Here is a 16,174-nt window from a genome sequence, read left to right as displayed (position 1 = left end):
AAAATGGTAAAAAAAGTTTCGAAAACTTCACGGGATTCTAAATCCCGTGAAATTTAGTTTGATGGTTATTAGACTTAGGCTGGTTGTATTTTGATTAGGTTGGGTCATTAAGCACTAAACTTCACGGGATTTAGAATCCCGTGAAGTTTTATTTACCATTTTCGACCCAGTTTCAGCCAGTTGGCTGAAACCAGGCCAAAAATGGTGAATCAATTACAAATGGGTCGAATTTTACAAATAAATTACAAATGTTGTCCATTTTGAAAATTTGTCCACAACAAAATTATTAGAAGAACAAACTATTATCATCTAAGTTATATATCTTCTTCTGGTATACGATTCCACAAAATCTACAATGCGTAAAAGTGCGATCTTGCCATCTTTGCAAATCATCTTATAACCAAATGTTGATGAACAAGACAGCGTAACGATGATATCTTTACGTGTAAATATTACCATATTGCTGTCAGGATATACAAATTTACAGGAAAACTATTAATACGACATGTTTGCCTAGTCTTCTGTACAACTTAGAGAAATTATGATCATACCAAAAGGAACGATGATATCCAGATTCCTAACGAAACGATACCCACCGTAGCAAATGCTTGGCTCATCTCATAGAAGAAGTTGGGCCCTTGAGGAGGCACGCTCTGCCAATCTGTCCTCCTAGAGAACACAAAACAAGCATAACAAATCAAAACCGATGTTGGACATAATTAACTAGTGAGAAAAATAACAAACATGTTTTAGATCCTGACGATCACAAGGAAAATAAACTGTCATGTTGTATTGTATTGGTGAGATCAATATATTTAGGAGACACTAGAGTGGAGCAAGGCAAGGCATGGCAAAACAAAAATATCTTTCACCCTTCCATAACCTATAGATTTCTCAGATTTATTAACAGTGATAAACAACATAATGTGTTAGCTAAGCTGTATTATTATGGTATATGTACATTAAATTAGAAATAACGATGGTGAACTATTATGTAAGTGAGGAGAATACCCTAAGTCAGCTATCACAATGCTTATATTGTCTTGTGACTGCCGATCCTGTAGAAGAATATAAGGAAATCATAAATACACCTAAAATGACAATTTCATTTTAAATAACGACTGAATTTTCAAAAAAAAAAAATGCAAGAAAGTTTTCAGATGAAGAAGTACCAAAGTAGCCTGAGCAAGAGCTTCACAAGCCAGCTGAAAAGTAAACAAGCACATACTTAGCTTATAGATGAATAATGACATACAATATGACATTAGATTTTTTTTTAAATGAATATTGTTAAGGGGCACAAGAGGAACCTGAACATCACCGTGTTGTCTGAGTTGATTCCTAACGAAAGTTACTGCATCGGAGCTAGAATTGATGCAAATTTCCCATGAATGTCAGTGTATTTTTAAGAGTAAATTGCACGTAAGTAGAAGAAGCATGCAGTTGTAACATAATTCACCCTGGAAATAGCACAACAAACCTCTTCATGTAATCCCATAAACCATCTGATGCAAGTAATATGAACTCCACATCAGATCCCAGATCAAGTTGATATATATCTGGAGATGAGGTCACCAAATCATCTTTGAACCGTATTCTGTCAACATAGCAAGGTCCATTGTTCATTCATTAAAATTTTAAGCAGCAGATTAACGAAAATTCGTATGCATTACTGATGTGGCACACATCCATGCCACTATGACCCAGAACAACAACTTACCCAGATCATAGGTGAGGGCTAGGATGTTTGCCATATTAGTGCCACCATTAACTAATCCATGTATGCATGCATCATTCATGCATGCATGTATGTATGTATGCAATTATGCATGCATGCAATTTGATGGTAATGAAGTGACGGCTCATTTTATTAAATGAGCTATCACCACAAAATAAAGGTGGTGAAACAACCCAGGGGCAGATCTAGAAACTTTGCTCTGTAGGGGCAAGATTGTAAGCATAGTTGTATGGAACCCAGTTCGTTCTGGTTCAGGAACGAGAACGGAAGCGTCGTACGCCACTCATTAAGAATCGGGTACAATGGTGTAAGCTTATATAGTATGCTAGGGAATGTGATATGTTTTGGATTTGGTTCTTAAATGTAGGAATTTAAGGATCTACAAGAGTCAAATTTAAGCAATATGCTAGTTGACATAAGTATTGCTAAAAGAACCTTGAGGATTATGTTGTAATTAAGGTATGGATACTTAATTTACATAATTTCTCATGTTTTTTTTTTATTTTTTATTCTTTTAACAAAGTGTTATTTTTTTAAAAAAATTAAGTGGTTTGAATTCTAAATCGAGTCGATGGAGTTGGTGAATCGGGTCGTGTTCCATCGCGAACCCGGGATAATTGAACCCAGGTCGCAGTTCGTTATAGCATCCTATGTTCCTGACATCTATGATTATAAGCTACAGGTAACTAGTGTATGATACTTTTAGCTAAATTTTAGGAGCTTTTCATATTAGCAAGGTTATCGATAGCAGATAGGGTTGTGTAGTGGTGAGCCATCGCTAAAGCTATTTGAGGCTATTGTGACAAAATAGCGGTAAAAAACGTAAAGTCAAATAACGGTCTAATTTAGATATGTATAAATATTTATATATATATATATATATATATATATAAGTTTAGAAAATCTAAAAGTGTGTTTGATGATTTAAAGAGATCCTAAATATGAAATAGACATGTAACCATCACATAATACCGAAGACAACTGGAGAAGTAAAAGATTTGTCATCTTCGAGAAGATGAGCCAAGCGGTGAGAGAATTGTACTAGGAGGGGCTCACGGTGAGAGGAGGTGAGAGGAAGTGCTGAGGGAGGTGCCAGAGGTTATTGGAGGCGGCGGGAGTACGCCGGAAAGCGAGGGAGGCAAGGGAGGCAATGGAATGTAGTTGTTGGGTTGGGTTTAACTTTAAAAAAATAAATCTCAAACCGCTTTTAAATAGCGATAAAAAAACGGATTTTACCCGCAATCGCCCGCTACTCACTGTTGTGGTGCGCTATTGGCCGCTTTTACAAGCGAAAAATGCATATTCCGCAATATGTCACCGTTATTGGGCGACAACGTAGCGTAGCGGAAAGGGACCGCTAATGCTATTAGCGCCGCTATTGCGGGGCTATTTACCGCTATTTATAACAGTGCATATTGGTCTCCCAAATTTTAAATATTTTAAAAGTAGTCCCCTAAAAATCTCTTGAATTGTTTTAAAATTAGTCCCTACAATTACCAAGTAGAAAGATTTGGGAGGCTAATTTCACACACTTTATGTATTTGGGGGATTAATTTTAAAATATGAAGATATGAATGACGAATCTCAAAGTATGACAAATTTGGGGAACTAAGATCGAGAAAACCTAATATTAATGACGCCAATACAAATGTGCTATGTAGAAATAAAATAGAGTCAATAGAAGTACCTAATTAAAATTCTTTACAATTGTTCCCTCTATGTCGTTCACAATTCGCGAGTAGATTCCTCTCACGATTACAGAGGCAAAGCGAAGACCGGAGGGGTTTTTGTTTTAGAATTTGGATAAATTGATCATTAATGAGAATTTAGTTACTAAGTTAAACATTCTGGTAAATGGTTTGAGGTTGATCCTAGACGTTTATTTTCAAAAGCCTTAGCTATGGGGTCAATAAGGTCAAATATTGAGGGGGAAATTTGAAAATAAGGGCATCATATTAAATATTAATCGTATTAGATTAGTGGGGGCAATTGCCCCTATCTTGGATCCACCTATGAAGGTGGGCCTCACTAGATGTCCATCTCTTGATAGCCCATTTAGCAAAATGAACGGCAACCTCATACTCATTATTTGCATCTCTTGGTAGCTCATTTAGCAAAATAACGAATTATACGATAAAAACATGTTAAACTTTTTCAAATAAGAAGTAATTGCTTATATTCTATTACCTTGAGATAAACTTTTCTGTCCATCTCCCCTCCTCAACGCCTTTCTTCAACATCCTATGAAGAAAAGATAACTGAGTAGAGATGGTATAAATTCAATAAGTAGCAGCAGGACATTTTGGAATTAATGGAGGTATTTAGAAATAAAATATCTGCAAGGAATTAAAGACAGAAGTGTACAAGAAACGAACTCATTCTTCTTTGTCTTGAATCGAATATCTCCAAAAGCACGGGATACAGAAATGTCACCACAAATTCGCCCATCAACAATCTATAGGCAACAACTGTTAACTATTACCATCATTTACAGACTTGGAACATAATTCTGAATGATAAATGTAAATGTAAAGCTCACCATCCTAACACAGAAACAAACATCGGATATTAGGTCAAGGGAAAGTAATAGTTTTCATCATCTAATATCAATGAGGGAGCACAATTTTGAATAATGGAGGTCCAATAGAGAGAATGGCCAAAGATTTATCAACAATTCTGAAAAAAAAGCCTCTGAACTGGTACTAAATTCATGGCATAGGTGCAAAGATCATGAAAACCTTGAAAAAATGGGATACCTATTTTACTGATCAAACAACTAAAGATCATTGACAAAAAGAGAATCATCCAAAGTTTTCTTGAAAGGAAGATGTAAGGGGGAATGTTTAATTGCATTCATCCATGAGACACTGTAGGGTTAAAAGAAATACATTATACAAGTCAAAAGAACAACCATTACCAACATCATTATCCACAAGCCTTTCTAAACAGGAATCGGCTCAAATATGGAAGACAATTCATACTTGAGAAGTTCAAAAGCAGAAGTGAATCTTTTGTCAACACAAAGCCGAAGGTATAGCTGTCCATGTGTGTGCAGACACGCATAAATACATATAAATATAACCTACAAGCATAAATACATATGTACATGTATCAAATTTTTTGTTTGTGCACTTCACTGGATGTGCTCCTATAAACCTGGTTGAAAATAAGTTCCCAGAACTAGTAATAAGTCATTCCTTAATAATCCACACGGTGTATCTAGAATATGTGCCTAACTTGCAAGACATCAAGTGGTTTGAGAACTTCCTATGTGTCCTTATCTTCATATGGAAGAAACAATGTATAATATGCAATTTTACCAAACTGGAGAGAAAAAGGTCTTAAAACATGTGTGCATATACATGTAGATAACTAGATATATGAGAAATGCTTCAATTTCATTGATTTCGTATAAGGAACTCTTGTGTATACATGCACAAATATCTTTTGTTTTTAACATGTAGAAAACAAACAGTTCAACAAATTGTATGTCATAGCCGGGACAAGCAGTGTAGTCTAAAATCCCGTTTTATTACAATTTAAACAAGGGAAAGGATTTATTCCTCCTGTGGTATAACTTGCTTAGTCATGTCCATCTGTCAAAGTACATGATATGCTATAAAATTGGATGATCCCCTCTGTTTACATCAGTTTAAAGTTATGTTGCACAGATATGGGTGCAAATACAGGACACGACAAAATTGTAAAAGTTAGGATTCCAGGACACGACTATATATAGATATCAAAATTAATAATCAATATGAGATCGATATTGTTTTCCATTCACATGTTATGAGAACTAAAATCCTTAATATCTTTTTTATGTTTCTGTTATTGAGTAGATTAAAAATTGAAAAAATGCTCATTTTGGAACTGGATACCGAAACGATCATTTAAAGTCATACTTATGAACTAGGTAAGTGCTAAAACGAACCTGTCACGAGTCCAACTAGTTGCATAAATTAGAGGTGAAGTGTAAATTATGCATACAAGAAGTGTATCACAAGTTTTTTAATATAAAACATGTGTTGTATATTGAGTATGCGTCTAAATAAATATATGTATATATTCAAGAAGTGTCCAAGGAGTGTCCGGCACAGACCCGGATATGGGAAGTGTCGGACACAGATACAGGAGGCTAGATGAAGTGTCTGGGTGCCTAGGTTTAAAGTTACTAAAACTTGATAAACATGAATTTTAGACATTTCATCTGTACGACAAAAGATGGTGAAACAAATATAACCAAACAAATGTGATCCATGAGCTCCAATTTTCTGAAATATATGATCTTTAATATTAGCTTTTTAAGTTATGTTATGTACGTTTTTAGAATTGTCAATTGGTAAAACATAACTCAGGTCCATGAGTTTTATAGAATTATATTATTGAAAAACCATTCATTTGCCAATTGCCAATACATTACATGTAGACAGAGGTCAATGAAAATAAATGACCTCTAATGCATAGAATTTGACTAACAAACGTAATCCATGAGTTTTATAGAATTATATTATCAGAAAACCATTCATTTGCCAATTGCCAATACTTTATATGTAGACAGAGGTCAATGAAAATAAATGACCTCTAATGCATAGAATTTGAATAACATAGAGATCACCATGAATGGAGTAGATTATTTAATTTCATTATGTATCATAAATTTGATACATAGACTTAACTAAGCTAATCATGCCCTAGGAGTATTAGAACCTTCCTCAAAATAAAAATCAAAAGAGCCATCATCACCTAATTGTAATTTGAAAAATTGGTTTGTACGTAACTGTGTATATAACATTTTTTCAGTATGTCATAAGTGGCTCTGTGTGTATTTGAGCATAACTATATCTGTATTTCTGATTGTCGGTGTGCACATGTGTATGCACATAATCAGGCATACAGGACTTGATTAGACTACTTAAGCCAGGTCTCTAGAAGAAAAGAATACACTTCGGCCACATCAAAATAGACGTTAACGATGTCTTTACTCTGTGATTACATTATGAAATACTAGCCAATGGCATGTAAACCATTATTTTCATTTACAGATTTCAAATTCCTGGTGCAAATCAAATGTTGAGGTGTTTTATACCATCTTTCAAGATGTAGAAAAATAAAAGCATAGTAAACTTCATATGTGATACTTGTGCTGACACCAAACTGATGATATGAAGGAAACTCGGGAAGGCAAGTCCCACACTTCATGAAGGAAAAAGCATGGAGGATAAGCCTGCAAAAGACAAGGATTTATATGGGCTCTTGATAATTGAGTAGAATACCCCACTGAATAACAGAGTATATGCAGTTTGAATCTGACGTGTCAAACTTCACCACTGAAATTAAAGGTTTTCTATAAATCCACAGACGAAATATCTATATGAAAAGACTAGTACAGCCAAAATATATCCACAAGTACTTTCTCAGAGGCCTGTGTCAGGTTGTAAGGGTTCAGAGTGGTTGGCGAAAGTCTTTGCCTGAGGTAGGCTACAGATTCTGCTCCAATAAATCGTAAATTAAAAGAAAATTAAGATATTAAAGTAACCAAGAATACTAAGCCTTCATTTTCTATAGTACACTAGCTATGGAGTTATAAGTGCCCAACCCTTCACTTGCTACATCATGTAGCTTTATCTGAACTTGTAAGTATCTGAAATAGCTCTAGAAACTAGTTTACACTTCTATAAGAGTATGATCAAACTAATAACTAAAAGTTTCATCACGTGAGTGTTTTTTGAGAAAAAACTAAAAAGTGGATCAATACTATATGAAAATAGGACGGCTTCAAGATACTTAATCTTCTGAAGAAATAAAAAGACACACCCATCCACCAGCTGCTCTAATCCGCTTTACTTCTTCAAGGGAAACTCTATTATTTCCATAAGGTCTGTGTGGACCTGTCAGGATTTCTGCTTTTCCAGTTCTGGATATAACCTGCATTCAGGAAATTTCCACAAGGGAAAAAGCTACTCATTGTCATTTCATCATTTAAGAAAGCCAATTTTCTAGAGTACATGGAAGCTAAAATATGAACATCATTAAATGAATAGCAAAATACCACGCACGAATCACCAACATGTGAAATAATCAGGACACCTTTTCCCAAAAACATGACTGTAGCTGTTGCACCAGAATCAACATCCTTCCCGATCTGTTCTAGCCTTCACAAACAAACCAAAAACAAGACACATAAACCTACTAAATGTAATGATAGTTATATCTACTGAATAAATACAGACACTCCAGTTGAAAAAGTTATAGGGCTCTGCTTATTGAAATTTTTACAACTTTGCTATGAGAAAAGAGTCCTCACCAAGTTAAAAGTTTTTTGTCAACAGTTTCAAAAGCTTTTGCAATTCCAGCCTTTATAGCATCAAAATTTTTACTTGTCAACAGCAACCCACCTTGCAATACCTCCACACATTCATTATATAATTCATCCCTGCGAGATGTAAAAAAGATGAAATTACACATATACCGAAATGTAAGGTAATATTGCAATAATCCCTACACAGAATTTAAAGAAGATAAGAAAAACTTCTTGAGATTTTTATATTAAGTTATCTGATAACATTCATGAAATCAGATTTAGCTTTTTTCCATCTAGTTGCAATTCCTTGTAATAGATTTTACACTAGGGCTATACAGGCTATTTATCTTTCCCAATTCCATGAACAGATCACTATGGTGTCCACCATATGGAATGTTAAATAACTTTAATAGAAGGGGAAATAAAATATATTATATATGAGTGGAGAATGAGAAAAAATGCCAATTAAACCAATAGGCCTTCCTGATCATATATGTCTTTGGGCACACAAATTGGCTGTTGAACACACCTGTCGTTTTTTTTTTTTAAATTTCCTTTCAAAGAGAAGTACCCTTTTGGATTGATTGCATAGGGAAACTCATCTTGTGAAGTTAGAGATAGTATATGACAGCTGTTGAAAATACAATGTATCTTCTACAATGTTGTACTTTGATGTACCAGCTAATTATTTCATAGGCGTTTATACAAATTGAATATATAAGGATCCATTTGCAGATGCATATCCGGTATGGTGACGTTAATCTGGATCTTACGTAACTGTATATTCAGGAGAATGTTATGCTGAGATCACAGTTATTGGCAATTGTTCTGAAGCTTCATGCATTGAAAACTAGTGAAAAATATGTAAGCACTACAGAGATAAGTGTTTATTTAAAATCCTCGGTACTTTTCAAGACCTTGCATCCCAAAAAACATGCATAGACTTTCTACCGTAGAGCATGTAAACCCGCACCGTTAATGTTGAAAAGATGATCAAGTATTGGCCATGGCTTACCAATTTGTGAAGCCATATTTACCAAGAGATTCATAACTTTTGCTCATAAAACCACTCATATACGGTCCTGGCTTAATTGCATAAGAGGGCTGCTAAGGCAAGCCTCTGGGGATCCAGAAGAAAAAAGTAAACGACTTTACACGGAGTCCTGTTAGAATGTCCATGAGAAAATGGAGAGGGAGGGAGGGAGAAGGAAGAGGATTAAATTAGAATGATACGCGATTCACCCGAAAAGAACTAAGCCCACTATTAACCAGAGAAGTTCCACTATAACAAGAAAAGAGTTCAATGATACGGGATCACCCAGCTTCGTTCACCACCATACTCTGTTAAGCAGGACTTAAAGAAGACTAAATATCAACAACATAAATTCTCACTCAAAACTGTAGGAAAATTCTTGACCAAGCATAAAGAAAACTCTCCAATACATAGACTCTCATAGAACCTGCTCTTGATAGGATTTCTAGACCATAACAATCCTGTAGAACCCAAATATACTGAAATTTGATACCAAACAATACAAACAAGTAGAATAGCTGACACTTCGACAATGCAGAGAACTGAAGTCATTAGCCAACCCCTCCTCTTTGGATAAATTTTGTTAACAGAGCATAAAGTTGTTGACTACTTCACAAAAATATACAGCTTCCTTTCAGAGGTTCTCTAATTTTTTGAGTTTACATGTGTATAGATTGCTGATTTGGGCTGCTTCCTTCGGTTCCTGTTCTGTTAAGGGAACAGTGCAGTTTGATATAATACTTTGGATATGAAAAGTACGAAAAAAAATCAGAATATTGGTACATTGCAGAGAAGAGGCAGAAACCAATACGAAAATAATAAATAGATACATATAGCTTATAATAGAGTATATGTAATATGCATGCGCGCCAGGGGCGGATCTATATACAGTCCAGGTGGGGCCACGGCCCCCCAAAAATTTTGGAAAAATAAGATAGGGTGGTTTCTGTAAAACCTCCTCCCTTAAAAATTAAAATATTTTCATTCTACATAATTTTTGTCTTCCTCTTTTGAAATATTTTGGAGATATTGGCGTTGGCTATTCTACTCGTTTTGTTTGGGTTGTGATGTATCTCTTGTGAATAAAATTGCATTAAGAAAACTTTTCGTCTATCTTTTGTATGCCCCCCCCTCAAGAACTAAAATCCTGGATCCGCCCCTGGTGCGCGCTCGCATGCGTGTGTGTTGAAAGAGAGAGGACAGAGAGGGAGATATTTTCAGGTGCGTAAATGCAAAAGTCATTTTTCAGTTTTTTTTTTCTTTTTTCTTTTTCTTTTTTTGAAAACTTATACGTTTATCAGGTTGCAAGTGAAATTTAGAACCCATTTAATCAAATTCATAAAAACAAATATTCATGGATTTATGTTCCAAATTCAACCAGTTAGCTGACAAATGTACCACTTCCTCCTAAAACTTCTGTCCTAATTAGTGGCGCACAAATTAGGAGGGATTAGGTTTGGTTAGGGAATATGGGGAATATTGTTTTTATTCATATTCTGGCAAAAATTGAAAGAAGATAGGTTGAAGGCTTTACACCCTCATGATGGATAAAGACATGATAAGGATTCATGCGTTATGATTCCACACCTAACAATTACCACCCGCTGGCCTTTTTTCAAATTAATAATCAATTATCAACTAAAGAATAAAACACAAGGATAAGTATTTGTAGGTTCAAAGGACCAAAATTTACATAGAATAAAATTTGTAATAATAACTAAATAAGAGTTGTAAAACAAACTAAAATTCTTAATCAATCACTTGCCATATACAGATAGGCTAAAAAAGAATTTTTACTAAAATCAAGCACAAGACATTTTTTCTGAAATAAAGTGCACAATCATAATCAAACTAAATTTCCTTTGCTCATAAGTAATCAAGAATAAATTATGATTGATATATAAAGATTACCAGACCTAGAATATACATTCCAAAATAATTGCATCCACAACTTCGTCATAGGTTTCCATTTTAGATAACAAAAACTAAAGACGTAATCAACTGCAAGCTTATAGATCTCCTTTGCAGCTTCACAATGGTTATTACTTATTAGCAATGAATGGATCTCTTAATTATGGTTATGGCTGTTTTCCTGCAGCTGTGTTCCGAGTTTTGACTTTCTTGTCTTTCATTCGTGATCTCTTTTCATCAAATATATCCACTATCCCACCACCTTGTTTTACATCATTAATCCACTGGTGAAAATCCAAGATGTTACAGATCTGTCCTCTTACAGTTTCAAGCAATGGTAAACTTTTGTGTTTCTTTATTTTCCCATCTACAGATAGATTCAATCAACTCTGCTGGGTATTGAGAGATTGGAAGATATCTGATTTCTCTTTCATATTAATCAAGAGATCAGATTCCTTCTCAGAGTTCTTGAGAAGCAGCATCAGCTTGAGATGATGTTAAGACTCTCGAGAGGGAGCTGGTAAGGGAAGACAAGTTACATTTTGGGGATGGGTTCAGGTTTTTGGGCTATGCCATCCAGACACAGAAACATCAGCATTTCTTGAAGGGTAGCCTAGGTTATTGAGCGTGTGAGGACAAATTACACTACATAATTCAAGAATGTCGAACTATTAGAAACCTATTCAACGTGCTGATTTGTCCTCCACAGTTGCAAATGGAGAAAATAAGAGGGAAATCATAGAATAGTTCCCTCTTCTCACCGTCTTACTATCCCTTAAGCAGTAAATGGAAATCTCCCTAGGCTCGAAAAGAAAAGAAGATTAAAATACCTAATGTAAATTGGATCTTGTTAAGAAATCAACTATACATGATTAACTGTGTCCAAAAAATTGTTTAGAGGAAATGTTAGATTGAGACTCAAGTATCCTAGGGTTTAACTAGGGCAGACAGTAGAAGGGTCTAGGGCAGACAGTAGAAGGATTAGGACTGGTTTCACGTACTACTTGGTTCAAGGACTATGCCGCAACGAGTAAATTCACAAAACTACCAGGTACTGCTAGTAGTTCTCACGAAAAAGCATAACTAGTTTTATTAGCAATATACCATAAACTTTCACATCAGGGAGAAAATACCACACACTATCAAAAAACTGTTGAGGATTAAAGTCCTGAAACTACCATAAATTTTCAAATAAAGTTACTAAACTACCATGAACTTTACATAATTGTCAGTATGGACTTTCAAATATTATCGTAAAACTATCATATAATTTGATGAAATTTTGAAATATCTTCTGCTGATTTGAAATTTTGTGGTAATCTTCTCTAATAAAATACTTTTCAAAACCAACAAATAATTCATGGTATTTTTTGAAATTTATCCTTTATGTAAAAGAAACATCTAGAACACACTGCAAAAACATCCTCACTTGTCGTGCCCTCTTCTATAGACAACAAAAAATTGGATAAATCTATAAATCCTTTTCAGTAACTGTTCAGTGTCGTATTGTTCTTTATTAGAGTGGTAGTAAGATAGAGTCGGTTATCAAGATTCTTACTTTTTATGTTGCATTCACTTATTTAAACGGCCAAGAGAAAGCATATAGCATCGTATGAATTTGTGATGGGTTTCCCAGGGCTACCTAAAATACCATGGTATTTTATTAATATTTTATTCTTATGTGTTTCTCGCATGACTAATATACTGCAAGTAGTGATAGTATATAAGTAATTTTGGTACTGAACGTCGAAATTTGTGGTAATTTTAGAGAATTTATACATAATATGGTCTGTAAGTTGCTTATAATTGATTCCATATTGACTTGGTCCACTGAAACAAATAACTAAATTTATGAGAAAACTTGTAAACTGAACTTTAAGTAACCTATATTCATCTATTAGAATTTAGTTTTTACCATATGGTAACGAGAATTTGACATGATTTTAATTGAATAGTCATGATTTTTGTTAAATGTATATGATTTTAGATATAAAATCCAAGAAAATAGATATCAAAATCTTCACCTCCCTCTTGTTAGAATTTTAGAATTCACAATGACATAGATTCATTCTTTTCACTTTTATGCCTGCTAGAAAAAGAGTCATTTGTAGCACTATTATTTATTGTAAAATCGTTCATTCAGTTTTTCTTTAATGCCCACTGAAAAAAGAGAAACTTGTACGGGTAGTATTTAATATGTACTCCATCTTACTTAATGATAATATGTTTGCGTGTTGTAACATAAAAATATAAGGATATGTTCCTGATGGAAAATAAGAGGAAGTATCAAAGAAGATCATATTGTTTAGACTCTTACAATTGTTTAGACAAAATTATTTGTAATTATTCATATATTGGCCTAGGGGGTGATGAAAGAACTCAAAACTCACTTTTGTTTCCGCTATTCATTTTCATAAATTTTTAAGATACAAAATTTGTTACTGTTTTTATACGTGTCAGTCCATATTGTTTAGCATCCTCTTTCTTTTCATTTACATTACATTATTAATCACTGTCCAAATCAATCAAGCACTTGTAGTTAGTGTCATATATGGTATGTTCTGAATCACCATAAATTTTATCAGTACTCTAGAAAAATCCATAAATTTTATCAGTACTCTAGAAAAATCCTAACAAATGTCCTTTAATTCAGGCTCAGAATCATCAACTGACCTAAATTTTGGTGATTCTGAGAACTGGAGATTTTGTTTATCCAATAAAAGATTAAAGGTGCAGTGGTTGTGTTGAGCAATGGAAATATGGAATAATCCTTGACAGGCTTTCTGTAGAAAACCTAGCTGCAGAGAATGGGATGGAAGCTGTCAACTTTTTTCTTGCAGAAGAGAAGTTGAGCATCTTCTCATCGTCAAGCACTTGCCAATAATTGATGCATTTTATCTTTTAATTATCTCAAACTTTACGTTCAATTTTGATATCTATGCAACTGTTTAGAGAGTTATGGTTGTTAGGCAACTGTACAATATATTCCAAGAAATATCTTTATGTATTATAACACAGTCATTTACATTATCACTATGTCAAGAAGATAATATATTATGTTTACACACTTGACTAAATTGAACGTATTCATCATCCTTTTGGCCTCTTGTAACCATTAGCTATAAAATAGAATCCATGATTAGAGACCTATTAGGGAAATATGTTAATTGTTGAACATCATCTGCAACAAAAGTGAGAAATGGAGTAAGATATAGACATATGTTTACGTTACTCTACCTAGGCAACTATTTAGTCATAGAAAACCTAGTGAAATTAGTCTCCATGCTCCAGTAAGGCACAATCATCTTTTGGAGGTCATGAAATCATCGGAACAAAGTTATGAAAAGAGTTTGAATAGTTTATAATGTTGCAAAGTACTGTAAGTTTAAATAAAGTGGCTTTTTCAATAACCTTTATGTAAGTGGGTCTCATACGATCTTCTAAAAATACTGACATCAATAATCAGAGATTGATATTGTCTCAACAAAAGCTACTTGTTATTTATAATATCTATATAGAATTAAACACAATGGACCTGTTATTAGCTCTATGATGCGCATGAACCGCCTTTCCATGTTTTCTAAAGCCAAATTTTCAGTTATTCCATGAGTAAGTAAGATGATTGGTGAACTGCGCAGCAGATACTGAGGCATTTCATCAAGCACCCAGATGGCACAAACATGACAACACAACTTCTTCTTAAATAAAAAAAAGGACAATTTTTATAACAAATAATTCAACAATAAAAAGGTACGGCCTTTGTGATGCTAAACTCAAAATTCTTTCTTAAATTAGAAGTACGAGAGATCAAGAACCTGAGGAACTCAACAGAAGAGAACCCAGCGTGCCCATCAAAAACCGCGGCAAAAGCGAACCCATCAAGCCCATCCGATCGAAGAACCACGTCATCCTCCATCTCCGACCTCCGTCCCTGCACGCTGCTCGATCCCCACCGCACTCCAGACACGCCGCCGGCGAGAGACGAAGGTACGTCGACGGCGATCGCCGAGCACTGCCTCGGCCTCGTCCTTCGAGTTTGAATAGTTTATAATGTTGCAAAGTACTGTAAGTTTAAATAAAGTGGCTTTTTCAATAACCTTTATGTAAGTGGGTCTCATACGATCTTCTAAAAATACTGACATCAATAATCAGAGATTGATATTGTCTCAACAAAAGCTACTTGTTATTTATAATATCTATATAGAATTAAACACAATGGACCTGTTATTAGCTCTATGATGCGCATGAACCGCCTTTCCATGTTTTCTAAAGCCAAATTTTCAGTTATTCCATGAGTAAGTAAGATGATTGGTGAACTGCGCAGCAGATACTGAGGCATTTCATCAAGCACCCAGATGGCACAAACATGACAACACAACTTCTTCTTAAATAAAAAAAAGGACAATTTTTATAACAAATAATTCAACAATAAAAAGGTACGGCCTTTGTGATGCTAAACTCAAAATTCTTTCTTAAATTAGAAGTACGAGAGATCAAGAACCTGAGGAACTCAACAGAAGAGAACCCAGCGTGCCCATCAAAAACCGCGGCAAAAGCGAACCCATCAAGCCCATCCGATCGAAGAACCACGTCATCCTCCATCTCCGACCTCCGTCCCTGCACGCTGCTCGATCCCCACCGCACTCCAGACACGCCGCCGGCGAGAGACGAAGGTACGTCGACGGCGATCGCCGAGCACTGCCTCGGCCTCGTCCTTCGAGTTCTCACGCTGGTGATTCCTCCTCCTAGGTTGGGGAGTGATCTCTGCAGCTGCGGGCTCAGCAGCGCCGCTGCCATTGGGGGTGGTGATGGCGGGAAAGTGGGAGGAGAATGGAGATTTTTGTTTGCGGGGTTCGATTGGATTTTGAGGAGGAGATAAGGTGAGAGGGAAAGGGAAGTGGTGTTGGCCTCAGGATTATTTGTACGGTTGGATTTTGTTGATAGGAATAATGATTGTCAGGGGAGGGACAGGATTCGTCCGGTTGAAAATTTTGCATGGATTTTAAATATTTGCAGAAAGTAACAATGTGGCTTACGCCAAAGAGAGGAACTAGAGGCACACTCTCCACTATATCTCCAACCACACCTCCCCTCCTACTACAGTGCATCGGGATCCACTTGAGATTTAAATTTTAAATCTTAAGCGGACCCGGTACACTGTAGCAAGAGGGGGAGGTGTGGTGGAGAT

The 16,174-nt window shown here is 35.2% G+C and overlaps 1 protein-coding gene across 4 annotated transcripts; it reads right to left on the bottom strand.

The window, feature by feature from the left end:
- LOC109844561 (probable protein phosphatase 2C 5) lies at positions 374-15,868 on the bottom strand. 4 transcript variants are annotated; one of them, XM_020413648.1, is made up of 12 exons: positions 15,695-15,868; positions 14,802-15,008; positions 8,046-8,174; positions 7,791-7,893; positions 7,556-7,666; positions 4,114-4,193; positions 3,926-3,979; positions 1,481-1,597; positions 1,311-1,365; positions 1,173-1,205; positions 1,012-1,058; positions 374-669 (listed from the first exon to the last, which is right to left on the bottom strand). In XM_020413648.1, the coding sequence occupies exons 1-12, from the start codon at positions 15,781-15,783 to the stop codon at positions 546-548; spliced, it is 1,149 nt and encodes a 382-aa protein (XP_020269237.1). In that variant the 5' UTR covers positions 15,784-15,868; the 3' UTR covers positions 374-545. The 4 variants fall into 4 exon arrangements, with proteins under 4 accessions (XP_020269237.1, XP_020269241.1, XP_020269238.1 ...); XM_020413652.1 differs by having other exon boundaries at positions 7,809-7,893; XM_020413649.1 differs by having other exon boundaries at positions 14,802-15,014; positions 15,701-15,868.

Source organism: Asparagus officinalis, chromosome 6, assembly GCF_001876935.1.
Source record: "Asparagus officinalis chromosome 6, Aspof.V1, whole genome shotgun sequence".
NCBI classification, from domain to species: Eukaryota; Viridiplantae; Streptophyta; class Magnoliopsida; order Asparagales; family Asparagaceae; genus Asparagus; species Asparagus officinalis.
This window is presented reverse-complemented; position numbering and strand designations above follow the sequence as displayed.

Excerpts from the sequence above, each read along its gene's own strand:
- LOC109844561 (XM_020413650.1), bottom strand. The coding sequence starts at position 15,783 with ATGGCAGCGGCGCTGCTGAGCCCGCAGCTGCAGAGATCACTCCCCAAC. Across the intron at positions 8,175-15,487 it reads TCTTCTGTTGAGTTCCTCAG|GGATGAATTATATAATGAAT; the intron begins GTTCTTGATCTC and ends TACATCTCGCAG. Across the intron at positions 1,598-3,925 it reads ACAGAAAAGTTTATCTCAAG|AATACGGTTCAAAGATGATT; the intron begins GTAATAGAATAT and ends CTATGTTGACAG.